This window comes from Girardinichthys multiradiatus, chromosome 13, assembly GCF_021462225.1.
Source record: "Girardinichthys multiradiatus isolate DD_20200921_A chromosome 13, DD_fGirMul_XY1, whole genome shotgun sequence".
Classification (NCBI taxonomy): Eukaryota; Metazoa; Chordata; class Actinopteri; order Cyprinodontiformes; family Goodeidae; genus Girardinichthys; species Girardinichthys multiradiatus.
In genome coordinates, this window is record NC_061806.1 from 42,912,628 (window position 1) to 42,927,410 (window position 14,783).

At 42.4% G+C, this 14,783-nt stretch overlaps 1 protein-coding gene across 1 annotated transcript; it reads left to right on the forward strand.

Moving 5' to 3' along the window:
* The first annotated feature begins 656 nt into the window (after positions 1-656).
* sall3b (spalt-like transcription factor 3b) lies at positions 657-13,005 on the forward strand. Its single transcript, XM_047382764.1, has 4 exons — positions 657-2,661; positions 7,943-10,729; positions 10,807-11,153; positions 12,325-13,005. Exons 1-4 carry the CDS (start codon positions 2,562-2,564, stop codon positions 12,703-12,705), a joined length of 3,615 nt encoding a protein of 1,204 aa, XP_047238720.1. The 5' UTR covers positions 657-2,561; the 3' UTR covers positions 12,706-13,005.
* Positions 13,006-14,783: the final 1,778 nt, after the last annotated feature.

The following is a 14,783-nucleotide window of genomic DNA, read 5'->3' on the forward strand; positions in this document are numbered from 1 at the left end:
TGTCATTTATTGCATCCCAAAAGGTTTTTTTGTGCCTATGTTTTATTAATTGGGTTGAACTGATCACTTGACCATATTCAGAAGTCGCTTGACGTTCAACAAGCACAAACATTTCTGATTTAAATCAAATTACTCCATGTCTGCAGTTGTTTTACATTTTGCAAACCTGTAGCTGATGTAGAAGAAACATTAAAACTGTTAAATTGATTGAAACATCTTTTCATCTCTCAAATCTGAGCTGAATCCCAAACGGACACCTGACAAAACGTCTTTTCAACATTTTTTACTAGCAGAACTTTGTTAGGCCTCTTTATAAGAATTTAGCCTCTAAAACCGCTGAAATAAATCTGATGTAACAAACTATTCAGATGTTTCCTAATGACTAACCAGAGTCCAGATGTGTTTATCTGAGTCTAAGTCTTACTGCAGCTGTTCTGTTTCTGGCCTCAGAGGTTCTCTAGAGAAGATCAGAAAACAACCAGCATCACGAAGGACCACAGCAGACAGGTCAGGGAGGAAGTTCTGGTTCAGCTTAAAGCAGGGTTAGGTTCTACAACTAAATCCCAAACCCTGAACATCTCCCAGAGCTCTGTTCAATCCATCATCTGAACATGGAGAGAGGATGGACAACCTGTAGACCTACCAAGACATGGACGTTCACCTAAACTGACAGGCTGGACAAGGAGAGAATTAATCAAAGAAGCAGCCAATAGATCCATGGTAACTCTGGAGGAACTACAGCTCAGGTGGCAGAATCTGTCCACAGGACAACTATTTAGTTGTACACTCCACACATCTGGACAGAAGAAAGCCAGAAGAATAATCTGAGAAGAAGTACTGTTTGCCACAAACGAAGCAGGAGACACAGCAAACAGGAAGGAGCTCCGTTCAGATGAGATCAAAACTAAACTTTTTGGCCAATATGCAACATGGTACATGTAGCAGAACACATCACCCTGAGCACACAGTTGCATCTCTACAGTGAAACAAGGTGGTGGCAGCATCATGCTGTGGGGATGCTTTTCTTCAGCAGGCACAGGGAAGCTGGTCAGAGCTGATGAGAAGATGGATGGAGCTAAATTCAGGACAATCCTGGAAGAAAACCTGCAGAAGACCTGAGGTTAGGGTGGAGGTTCACCTTCCAGCAGGAGAACCACCCTAAACATCCAGCCAGAGATACGATGGATGGTTTAGATCCAAGCAGATTCATGGGTTAGAATGGCTTAATTAAAGTCCAGACAAAGATCCAAAACTGATGTTCACAGATGTTCTTCATCCAACCTGACTGAACCTGAGCTGCTTTATAAAGAATGGGACAAGATTTCAATCTGTAGTTTAAAGCTGACATCCCCACCTGAATTTGGACCTGCTGTCAAAGGTGATTCTAAAAGGTTCTGACTCAGGGATCTGAATATAGAATGTACACCTTACCTTTTTTTTGTAAAAATGCTGAAAAATGTGAATCATTTTCATTTCACTTCATAACTAGTTTCTGTTGGTTTGTGACATAAAATCTGAGGAAAATACATTCAGGTTTTTAGCTGTAAAGAGACAATATGTGAAAGAGTTAAAGAAGTGGTCATACTTCTAAAGGTTCAGCATTTACAACATGGACAATATTCTGTCAGTCTCTACGCACAACCACATGTTCAGTTATATTACTGATTGCTGAATGATTTTTTATTTTCACTAATTTTGCTGTTCAAATGTCGAGCAGCTTATACTTAAACTGGCCTCTCAGAATTAGGCCTCATTCAGGTTACTGAGGAACCAAATTGTGGGAGTTGGTGACAAATGAAGCAGAGGCTCCAGCAGCTCCTGTGGCGCCCAGGCAGCAGCCTATCGCAGCCGGCCTCAAACCATCTAATGATGGACCGGAGGCGGGGGCAGCGAGGAGAGCGCTGAAGCTTCACTTCCCAAAGTCAGCAGTCTGAGAAGGGATCTACCCCCGACCTGAGCGACACTTTTTACGCACGCTTCAACCAGGTGAAATCTGACCTACAAGAAACAGACCAACTCCTGTTTTGCTTCGCTTCTCGTTGAGGTTTCAGGAAAGTCCGGTCTCAGTCAGTTTCAGGTGGAAATGTTGCACTGAGATAAAATCCAACCGTCCGGAACCAGGAGAAACGCCTTGGAGTGTTGCGTCCTGTTTAACTCAAGGAGCTCAGAAGGAGGAGATTCCACAGAACTTGATGATCACTCAGAACCAAGTCGGAGGGAGGCCCTGCTGAGGAGATTCAGCCCGGAATGAACCGGGTCGGCGTTGCGCCGAGTTGTGCGTAAAATCCGCCGCGCACCGGACAGGAAGCGAACTAATTATAATCAAATCCTCATTTCAATATCTGCTGTGAGCTTGATGGACTGCAGCCAATCACCCACCGAAGGGCAGCTGCAGTCGTAAAAAGGATGATCCCCCCTCCATCATAATTATACTGACATGCGCAATCTGCACCTCAGCAGCAGCCGCCGAGCGCGCAGCCTATTTCACCGACCCCGCTGCCCATGAAGGGTGCCAGTCTCAGCTCGTAGATGATCCGGCGGGAGGCGGCGAACACCTCAGCATGTCTCGCCGAAAGCAAGCCAAGCCGCAGCAGCTCCGCTCAGAGGAGGAGGAGGCGGAGGAGGAAGAGGCGAGCCGGAGCGCAGCGCGGTGCAGGAGGGGTAGGTGTCCGGGCGTCAGCGGGGGCTTTCCCAGGCTGCAGGGCAGGAGGTCAGGCTTTGAGGCAAGATGTTTCTGCTGCAGAGGACGTCAGGAAAAAATCAAAAATCTATTATTTTATTTATTTTATTTTTCCTAAATAAACTTGTTTTCAACCAGTTTACTTACAAAGTCAATATTTATTTGCTAACAATAGGATTTAAACATAATTAGTATAGAAAATCAAAAATTATACTAAATATTTATTTATATATATTTAATATTATATTTTTAATTCTTATATTTTATTATATGTGTCTTTTGGGCCTGAAGCTGGAGAATCTCTATAAATATTAAATTATTCAAATTTTCATCAAGCATAATAGTTTTTTTTTTCTAAAATAAATCTATTAAAATATTTGATTTCATTTCCTGCTAACTATCATCTCACACAAAAGCCTAAAAAAAAAAAAAAAAATCAAAGGTGCCCTCTTTAAAATGTACATCAAGGGACAGTTTAATGCACTACAGATATTCTCCTCTCACCAGTTATGAATGATCAATATTTCTAATTATTTTAACATTTGTTTTCTAATTCAATTAGAGTTGTTAATTTAATTGGGCCTGAATGTCTTCTTGTGCAAAGCCTGATTCTTATTTTAAACTTCTGATCTGAGCACAAATTCTCAAAAAGGATATTTAAACAGCTGCTTTAGGTAATATTATTTATATGAAATCTTTTAATTCTTCCTCTAATTGAAGAAAACGGTATCTAAATCTGAAAAAGTTTTTTTAGGAATCCTTTTTAATAATTGCTTCTGAATATTATTTATGTATCATTCAGTTTAATAATAATTTTACATTAATTTCCCTTTAGTCTCTCATGCAGAAGGCCTGGAGGTCAGTTTTAATCATTTATAGATCATAATCCTAGATTTTTCAGGTTTTTCTCCAGAATTATATCCAACATCATTATCTCTGGGAGGAGGAGGCCCTGAATGTGTGGGGACCTCCTCTCAGCCCTGCAGGAGGGAATGGGGGCTGAGCCGCTCTGCGATGGACTTTGATTGAGCCCGCTGACTTAACCTTTGTCAACCTCACCCTGAGAAGGCCAAGTGGTCCATGTCCGGATCAAAATACAATTAGGGAATGTGAAGCGTGACCTTCTGAAGCCCGCGGGTCACATGCCGAGTTCAGAGCCCGCCTGCTCCTCAGCTGCAACTTCAGGATATCCTCTTCTCGTCTCTTGCGGCCAAAAAGAAGCAGAAGAAGCGGCCATGAATCTGTTTGCTGTCCCTGACCAGCCGCACCAGCTCTAAATAAATTCCAGTTATAATTGGAAATAGATTCAAAGGCTAAAATCCAACCTGATCTATTCTTTGTTTTCCCTGGAAGAAAATCTTAAACAGTGGAGAGAAAATCTGAGGCTGAAACAGTGAAAGTGTGTTTGGACCACCCACTTAGAGACACCAGAACTTTGCTTATTTTAACTTCACATTGCAGCTCAGTTCTGGTTCTGCTCTGCTGTGCAAACAGCTGAAAACTGCGATCTTTAACTTCATTTTCAACTTAGTCTGTGTTGATTTCGGACCAACTGACTAAACAAGAAACGTGTTTAACTCAACACAGTGAGATTAAATCACTTTAGATGAACTTGTGTTCAAGACACAGATCACATTTTATATCTCATTATACATTCAGAAGGAAAAACAGAAACATTACCAAAATATTCCAGGATTAAGGAAACTACACATTATCTCATATTTGGTCATTATTTTTCCAAACCTTCATTTTGAAAGTGGCAGAACATGATGCAATGATCTACAGCTCGTCCTTCCATCTGCTCTTACTGTCTCTTTCCTAATGGAGCAAAACGGAACAGATGCAACAGAGAAACTAAGAAATCATCAAAAATCAGCTGCAGGAATAAATGACAAAAAGAGACAAAAGTGTAGAAATTAAAAGGACCAAAGAACCGATTCCCATCAGGATACCCAGACCTTGTTTGGAACTTTTCCTGCTTTATTTTCAGCTGAACGCTGACCGTGAGCTTTCTGGTGTCTAAAGAAGTAAAACAAAGACTCAGACATGTTGTTCCTGGTGCAGAACCACAACCTGGAGTTAAAAAGATGATCTGGGTTCTAAAAGCAACATGAAGCCTAGCTTTGGATCACTAAAATGTTCCTGCCTAATAAAATAAATTAAATCTGCAGCTTGGTTCGCATCATCTGAACAATTATTTAAACTGTGACATGCAGTTATATAAATGCATAGAAAATCAATGCAACGCTTGCATTTTTAAATTTCATCATTTGTTGGAACGCACAGTTGGGATGTCGGATAACTTCATTAATTTTTGGGATAAATATTAACACGAGGGGTTTAAAAGCCTTTGTTTTCACTTCTAAGCTGTTATTATGAGCCTCTCACAGCTCCAGCTGCAAATGTTGGAGTTTTAACATAAAACCTTAAAATAAGCAGTTTTTAACTAAAACTCACCTGTACACAAGTGCTGATTCGGCAGGTTTAGCTGGGAAGATGTTATTTGTGATTTAAAAGATGCAAAATATCTGAAAATCATAAAAATTACTTTGAGGTCATGACGTTCTGTAAACAACTCAGGAAACTTGATTTTTGTATTTTTACAGTTCTGATTTCATATTTGAAAAAGAATGTAGAAACTGGAAAATATTTCTGCATCCATGTTCTGTTTCTGTTACCATCCAGTTGTTCCAAAATATAAATTCTACATCTCTGAATATAAATGTGTGATTTTCATACCATCATGAACAGAGTCATCCTGGTGTTCATCTACTGCAACAAATCTTATGTTTGGGAGACGTTTTCTGCCAGAAGGATGCAGAATTAGGTGGATTAAACGGGTCCAGAGAATAACTGTTGATCCAGAACATTTTCGAAGAAAACAGGAAGGTTTGTGTCACATTGCGGTTTAGGATCGGACCAAAGTGCAGACAAGAGCTCGGCAGAATCATCTTTGTAATTCAAAGATTTATTTACAAGGTCCAAAAACGTAGCAAAAACCCTGCAGGAAATGAACCAGAGCCTAGATACAAAGCTTACAAAAATCACTGCAGGTTTCCCAAGGCAAGGTAATGCAAAAACAAAAGATAATCAAGGACGAGAACCAGCAACGAACAGAGACACCAAACCAACTAATATCCTGGGGAAAGACAAAGGCAGGTAATCAAAAGAACTGAGAACAGGTGCGACAAGGAGGCAGGGAAGCAGAAGGAACAGGTGAAACAAATATAAAGGCTGAGGAAGAGTGAAAACACAAACTAAGCAAGAGAATAAATCAGAGGAGGAAATAAAGAACTAGAATACTTTGGAATTACTAAAGTAAAGAGAGAACTAGAGGGAAACATATGAAATAAACAAAGAGGCCATAAAAAGAATGTAAATTACAAAATAAACATAAACAATAACTAAAGCTGGAATAAGAACAAATACATAACCATAACTAAACACAGAGATACTAAATAAGAATTCAAGGGTGAATAATAATAATAATACAAAACAAAAAATAAGAAAGCAACAACAAAAGGAACTAAGAGTTAGAGGAACACAACACACACAAGGAGATGGTAGAGGGAGGAAAAGAAACTAATAAACATGATAGAAACATCTAGACAAAATAAACCATCACAAGACTCCAAAACCAAAGTCCAAAATGTCACACCGTGACAGTTTGGGAATCAGTTCTGCACAATGCTGGATGTGTGGTTAGAAAGCATTTTCCTCACTCTGTGTGACTCCATCAAAGTTCAAAAGTGGCCAATTAAAGCATAATTTACTGTAAATGTGCAGAAATATGAGATCAGCTGTAAAATATTCAGAACTCATTTTTCTGTCTAAATGAGACTAAAAACTCATAACATCTATAAAGGTTTATGTCTTACTAAGGAAAACGTTTTGTTATTCTTTCAGATTTGTTATTTCCTGTTCATCTGCAGTCTGAAACATTTTGATGACTAACAAATACAGTAAATGTTTGAACTGATCAACTGTAAATACTGAATCATGGCTTGAGAAATGGGTCAGAACCCTGGTGTGATCACAGCAAACATCTGAACCAAAAAATGTATAATTAGGTTGAATTTATTGATCCATTTATGGAGCAGATGCAGAAATTAGTTGTGTAAATTATGAGAGTGCACATTTTATGTTTGCTGTCATGGAGTCCCTCTTGTCTGTGAAAGATTTTAAATCTGTAGAGTTTTATTCTTAATCATTTAAAGTTGCAAATCATGATGTATAAAATGAAACAAATATTTGAATCAAATATCACAGTTTCTGGTGTGAAAATGCTCATTTACAACAGTGGCTCACATTAAACTCTAACCCCTTATAATGCTCAGCTATGAAAAATGGACAAAGTGACAGAAAATAACCAAATATTATCAGCTACCTCAAAAAGATCCCGATATGTTTTGGATGAGCTGATCTGTTTATCTTTCTGCAGAAATATAAACTCCTGATATTGCCCTGATCTTTATTCATTAAATCTGTTTTAATGCACAAAGGTCCCAAAAATCCACTTGAGGAAAACTCTTAATCCCCCAAAAATTATTCATCACATATGATTGCATCTGATTCTGATTATTCCCTACAAGTCCAGTTATATTATTGCAGTTTGCAGGGAAACAATCAGGATTTATTTCTATAAACATCATTAAAAGAAACAGATGCAAATATGCTGGAGTTTGCAGGACTGATATTTTCATTCATGATCATTTATCAGGTAACCATGAAAAGCCAATCGATGCTGTAAGTGAACAATGTGCAGATTAAACATGTTGGGAAGCGATCATCAGATGGAGGAGGTGAAATGGGAGCAGATCCAGACAGCAGAGCCTTCAGTGTCCAGCATCTTCTGACTTCCTCCATGTTGAGTCCATCCCTGCTTTTCAGAAAAACCTTCAGTTTCCGTGCAGCTGGTCTCAGATCTGGACCAGGACTGGGTCTGATTGGGTTCCCTGACTTCAGACATCTCCAATTTTCATCTGTCTCTGAAAACATTTAGACCAGATTAACTTTCCTGATCTCTGGTTGTGTTTTGTGTCCTTTGTCTCTTGTTGGACATTGTTGTTGTACTTTTGGACTTCTCTTTGAACTGAAACCTCAATAAGTTTGAACACCGCTTGTCATCACAGGGCATGGTTTGGAGAGACAGTCTCATTTGGCTGAACTGGAAAGATAGAAAATAAAACATGTTCTTGTGATGACATGAAATGATAATAATTGATGAGTTTTTACACCCTGACTTTTGTTTTTCCTCCTCAGGAGCTGTTGGTGCAGCTGTGGAGTCCGGCCCAGGATGCAGCAGCAGTGACGAAACACACATATGTGCCAAATGTTGTGCTCAATTCTTCACTTGGACTGAACTGAATAAGCATCAGAGAGTCTGCACCGAGGATCCCCTGGTGCTCATTGTGAACGACAGTCTTCCTGAGGAGTCTCCAGACGAGCCCTCTCCTGTTCCCAGCGTAGCGTTCAGCGACAACTCTGTAGCTGAGTCCATGGACGCCATCTTTGAGCTGACCAATGACAATGACAGTCTGGATAATTTAGAAGAACACAGGGAGTGGGATGAAGGGATGGAGCTAGAGGATTTCCCACAAACAACTTCTAGCCCCCCACCTCCAGACTCAGTAGAGTCCATGTCCTCTCAGATGTCTGTGGCCGGCAGCTACAGAATGCCGAGCACGAACGTTACGTTGGAGATCCTCCACAGCACCAGGGTGGCCGTGGCCCAGTTCTCCCAGGGAATCAAGAACGGTCTTGGCGGTAAGGCAGCCACAGCAGCCATCCCAGTGATCCTGGAGCACCTGCTGGCTCTGCAGCAGCAACAGGTCCACCAGCTGCAGCTCATCGAGCAGATCTGCAACCAGGTCGCTGTCATGAACCGCCAGCCAACACAAGCAGCATTAAACCCAGCATCCAGGTCTGTGGTTCTGGCCTCTAACCCAGGAATCATCCCTCCTCCCATCCTGCCTCTTTCGGGAACAATGCCCTCCACCATTAATGGACAGGCTGCCGTGTCTTTGCCCTCAGTGCTTGAGAAGCCACAAAGTCTCCCCTCACAAATTTTCTATGGAAAGTCCACATTTACCTCTGCGTCACCAGAAAACTCCACCTCACCCCTCTGCAGCAGCAGCATCTCCACGCTGCTGCCTCCCTACACCAGCTCAAACAGTATTAGCAGCTGCCAGGCTCTGAGCTCCTCCACCTCTCTCCCCCTGCCACAAACCAACTTCCTCAACTCTTCCTCCAGCCTGCCGTTTCTACCTCAGAGCCCCCCAAGCGGCGTAATTTTCCCCAATCCTCTGGCTAGCATCGCAGCCACAGCCAATGCACTTGACCCCCTGGCAGCCCTGATGAAGCAGCGGAAAGGCAAACTTCCCAACGTGTCTCTTTTTGAAACAAAGCCCAGCCCAGAAGAACCCTTCTTCAAGCATAAATGCCGCTTCTGTGCCAAAGTGTTCGGCAGCGACAGCGCCCTGCAGATCCACCTGCGCTCGCACACGGGCGAGCGGCCCTTCAAGTGCAACATCTGCGGCAACCGCTTCTCCACCAAGGGCAACCTGAAGGTGCACTTCCAGAGACATAAAGACAAGTATCCTCATGTCCAGATGAACCCATTCCCGGTGCCAGAGTATCTGGATAATGTGCCAACAAGCTCTGGGATTCCCTACGGTATGTCGGTCCCTCCAGAAAAACCTGTCTCCTCGTGGTTGGACAGTAAGCCGGTTGTAGCAACCCTTCCTGCTGCTGTAGCTCTCCCGTTTTCCTCCACTGTTCCCAGAATCGGAGGCTCTAATGACCCAGGAAGTGTAACAGCATCAGTTAAGTCTCCCTACCAGGCAGCTCCTGGTGAATGTGTGTCTGATCCACCAAACCACCGAGGCAGTGAGGCAGCTTTTTCTCCTGTTTCAGAGACTGAAGCCTCCAAAATACTGGAAACAGATGAGGCACAGCTACCTCAAAGCTGCACCCTGTCTCTGAGAGCTGACCCTGTCAATGAGACACCCAGCCGGGTCATCACACCAGAACCCAACACGTCAACATCCCCGGCCTCCAGCTCTCCACCTGTCATACACCTCACAGATTCTCTGCAAACATCTGAAACCTCGAAGCTTCAGCAGCTGGTGGAGAACATCGACAAAAAGATCACAGACTCCAACCAGTGCATCTTGTGCCACCGTGTCCTCAGCTGTCAGAGCGCGCTCAAGATGCACTACCGCACCCACACGGGCGAGAGGCCCTTCAAGTGCAAAGTGTGCGGCCGGGCTTTCACCACCAAAGGGAACCTGAAGACCCACGTGGCCGTTCACACAGAAAGCCCTCCGGTTCAGGTCCAGCACTCATGCCCGATCTGTCAGGAGAAGTTCAACAACGCCGTGGCTCTGCAGCAGCACATCCGTCTGCACATGGTTGGCCAGATTTCAGACTTGGCCACGATGGACAGACGTCAGGAGACTGACAAATTCAAGAGTCTCAGCAGTAATGGCAATGAGCTCACTGATGACATCTCCATGAAGGATGAAGACGAGAAGGAGGAGGAGGAGGTAGAAAACATAGAGGATGATGTTAATCCAATGAAACCCTTCGTCTCTGACTGCAGATCTCCTCCAAAGTCTGTATCATCAGGTGAATCAGCTCTGCAGAACCAAATGAAGATGACTGACGCCTCAGTGGGTCTGAACCACAGCTTCGCTGTTAAACCTCTTTCAGATGGACTCAAAGACAGCAGCCACCTGAGTGCTGATGGTGTTCTATCAGAGCAAACAGTGGAGAACAGCTGCAACAACAGTCCTCATGTGTCAGAATCCTCCTGTTCTCCTCATGCAGCAGCATCTCCTCTACAAAGTGTCTCTGAAGGCCTGGCAGTCAAACCCCTAACAGCTGACAACAACAAGCTGGAAAACCAGGAGCTTCTGGCTGCTTCAGTGAAGAGAGAGCAGTCACAGTCTCCAACATCAGCACCAGCATCTGCACATGATCCAAGCAAAGCCTTTGTGAAGGAGGAGAGTCCTTACAGCGTGTCCTTCCAGCTGAGTCGAGACAGAGGTAAAACTAAAGTTTGATGTCTATTTAGCTGAAACCTGGAAACTCTTATTTTCACACAGCTTTCTCTTTGCTTTCAGCTGCAGATCAGAGCATCTCCAGCCTGATCACATATTCTTCATCCAGCTCCATCAAAGCTGAAGTGACCGGGCAAGGTCAGCTGATTGGCATGATGGAGAGGCAGCAGCCGCCGCCTTTCAGCGTACTCGCCTCGGCAGCTTACCTGACCGCCGGCAGCCCTGGCATGACCTCTCTGCTCGGCACCACACCTCCCAGACGAACGCCGAAACAGCACAACTGCAACGTCTGTGGGAAGAACTTCTCATCGGCCAGCGCCCTGCAGATCCATGAGCGTACACACACTGGAGAGAAGCCGTTCGTCTGCTCCGTCTGTGGGAGAGCGTTCACCACTAAGGGCAACCTGAAGGTAAGCAGAGACGGCGTCTGGTCGCATCCCATGTCTGAGAAACAAGCAGTGAGCTAATAACTCTGTTGGACCTTTATAATGTCCACCAACCTCACAACCTTACTGTAACTGAGAGGAAACATAGCTTTCTCAACTTCTCTTGATTTACTACGTTTTCCAGGAAAAAACATTATTTGAAGAAATCATTTTCCAAGATAAACTGTTTTTAAATAAAAGTTTACACCAGATTTTATTTTATTCTTTAGTTTTTTGTATCCTTTTTCCTTTTTCAAATTTGACTATTTTCCTTTTTTGTCCCTTGTTTTCCTTCTTACTTTTGCTCTGAACCAATCAGATCTAATCACAAGTCGCTGCTTTGTCTGCAGCTCTCCAACGATATTTGTTTCTGAAGAAATAAGGACCACAAACATAAATCAGATGTTTCTTCAGACAGGAGCTACTCCGGGACTCTTAGCTTGGACCAAGGTTTCTATTGGTCTATCTGAAATGATGTCTCCTAAAGTTCACACAAAGCTTTCGGCTCACCTTGTAGGAAATCAGTGATAAATTATATACTTTTATTATTCAATTAACACAAATAAGAAATAATAAGACAGCTCAGGTTTGGGGCTCGCTGGCTCAGAGCAAAAGCAAAAAACATAAAAAGAACAATGTCTAAATATCAGGAAAATAAATCAAAGATCTTTACCAGAATACGTAAAAATACATGAAAATAACTGAAAGTAAAGAAAAATGATGTAACAAATATTACATTTAAGTAAAGTTTTCTTTTTAGGTCAACCAAATTGCTGACTGGTAAACAATTTATCTTTCACACCCGTGGGATGGATGGATGGATGGATGGATGGATGGATGGATGGATGGATGGATGGATGGATGGATGGATAGATAGATAGATAGATAGATAGATAGATAGATAGATAGATAGATAGATAGATAGATAGATAGATAGATAGATAGATAGATAGATAGATAGATAGATAGATAGATAGATAGATAGATAGATAGATAGATAGATAGATAGATAGATAGATAGATAGATAGATAGATAGATAGATAGATAGATAGATAGATAGATAGATAGATAGATAGATAGATAGATTTAGTGACTCCAGTGTCCCTGTTTGGTTCTCTGGATAAAAGTGTTCACAGAGTCTCATGTCATCCTTAGGTTCATATGGGAACCCACATGTGGACCAACGCCCCTGCCAGGAGGGGTCGGCGGCTCTCCGTGGAGAACCCCATGGCCCTGCTGGGTGGAGAGGCCCTGAAGTTTGGGGACATGTTCCAGAAAGACCAGACGACCCGAGCCGTGAACGTGGACCCTGGATTCTGGAATCGTTACGCCACAGCGATCACTAGCAGCCTGGCCATGAAGACTAATGAGATCTCCGTGATCCAGAACAGAAGCATCGCTCAGCTTCACCCTCTGAGCGTCATGAGCGCTGCCACTGGGCCAATTACCAGCCTCAACAAGACCGGAATGGACTTGGGAGGCAACCGGCATTTTTCAATGCTCATTGATGACGGCAAAGAAATTGGAATCAATTAAAAATAAACTGAGTGCTGAAAAACTTCTTATGCAAATTATGATAAACATTAAAATATTTGCAAGGCATCTTTAAAAGACTTGGTACATTTCAGAGAACAATGTGCTGCAGTCCTGTGTGAAGGTTTTCTACGCAGTAAAATGTTCAGTTGTTCAGGGCTGCACACTGCTGCTGCAGCTGGCTCCTGCAAATCACACAATACACTGAAACTCCAACACTACCTGCAGAACATCTGTTGTCTACGTTCTAATGAGACTGTGTTGCTCTCAGCATCTGAACTGAATAAAAACTTGAACACATTGTTCGCTTGTTGATTACTAAACCTCACACTGAAAAACTAAAAACATGAAGTGGAAAATATTGAAACCCTTCTCATTTCCAGCTGTTTAAAAATGTCATTCAAACAGCTGAGCAGGAAGAGGGTCAAAAGTTACAATTACAGAAATAATATCATTTAAAGAGCAGAATAAGTGAGAGAACTTTATTTACTGTATCAGATGTTACACAGAATTACGAAGGATGCAGAAGTAATGAACCATCATTCAAAGTTGGACTTTACGCGACCTAGTTATCATTTGATCCCTTTCCCAGTTTTTTCACAAACTCAGTTTAAGTTTGAGGATTTTTCCAGATTTTCCAACAGAAGGTTCTGCTTAGAGTATGATGATTGTTCTAATTTGGTGAGAACCTTTTGGATTTAACCTCCTTTCACGCCCGGTTTCATCTCCACATGTCCAGTTTCTCCATCTAAATGCAGGTTTGCATTCAGATGACCCTGCCAGCAGACACGGCCAGAGAGGATGGATGGACTTGATACTAGATCTTGAGGCTCTCTTAAACCTGTCAGAGCACATACAGAAAACGCGGTAGACCTAGAATAATGTAAATGTGAGGCCATCAGAAGGTTCTGACACTCACTTTTCTAGAGCTTTTCCAGTTTTACTTTTAATTTTCTCAGTTACTGTTTGTTTAAATAAATAGGCTTGATTAATTCTCTGACTGCCTGCCTGATGAAAGGAGTGGTGCTGTGGGCTCCCCACGATTCCCAGAAAAGAAGGAAATCAGTAAATGTGTTTGACTCTGGTTCTCACATTAATCCATCAACAAGAAAGTTCTCATTTTTTAAAAGGTGTTGTAAAGGCATCGGCAAATAGGAAAAGTTCACACCATACAACATTGTGTATGAATCTACAAACACCAAGCCAAATTGTGGAATCTGCATGAAGAAAACCCACAAATTAATCCTTGCTGCTTCAGCAAGATTTAAACGGGTGAGTGGTAGGCACAGAGCCAGCCCAAAGCATAATGGAACATTGCTGCTGTCTCGGTCCCCAGACCAGCAGGAGGTCTTCAAGAATGCTGTTTGGGCCTAAAAGAACTGGTACCTTTCTCCTCATTCTGTTGAGTTGGGTTTGAAACATTGCATTTGTCATGAATTAGACCAAATAGAAATGTTTATCAGTAATGGATTGCAGCATCATAAGAGGAAATCTAAACAGTAATTTAGACCAAAGTCCTCAAATTAACTGTGAAACACGGTGCTGGAGGTGGGATGATTTGGGCTTGTTTCGCACCCACAGAACCTTGGCAGCTTGCCAATTTAGCATGACATTTAGCAAGAATAAGAGATGGTGAATTTAAATCAAGAAAATTTAAAATAATTTTAAAACTGTATTCAGTAACTAGCTCGTTATGTGCCAACATAATTCATCCTCACATAGCTCTTGGTTCCTAGCATCAGACCACTGTAGTATCTGCACACACCACACACTGAGGACCACCCAACCTCATGCAAACCCACAATGAGCCCCCCAACAACCTGCATCAGAAAATAGCGATGCTAAAATGTCTTTGAGGCATCCTCTATGTTTGCTGATCTTCACTCTTCTGACTGACAGTTGGCAGCTTTAGTTACTTTCTGATCACAGAGTCCCTGCTTTCCTTATGGTACCACTCTTACTGCCTAATGTCCGTTCAAGACATCTTTTACACCTCCTCTCTGGTCTGCCTGAGGATAATATGATAAAACAGAACATTCCCGCTGGTGTATCCTGGTCAGTACTTGGACAGATAATTGCTT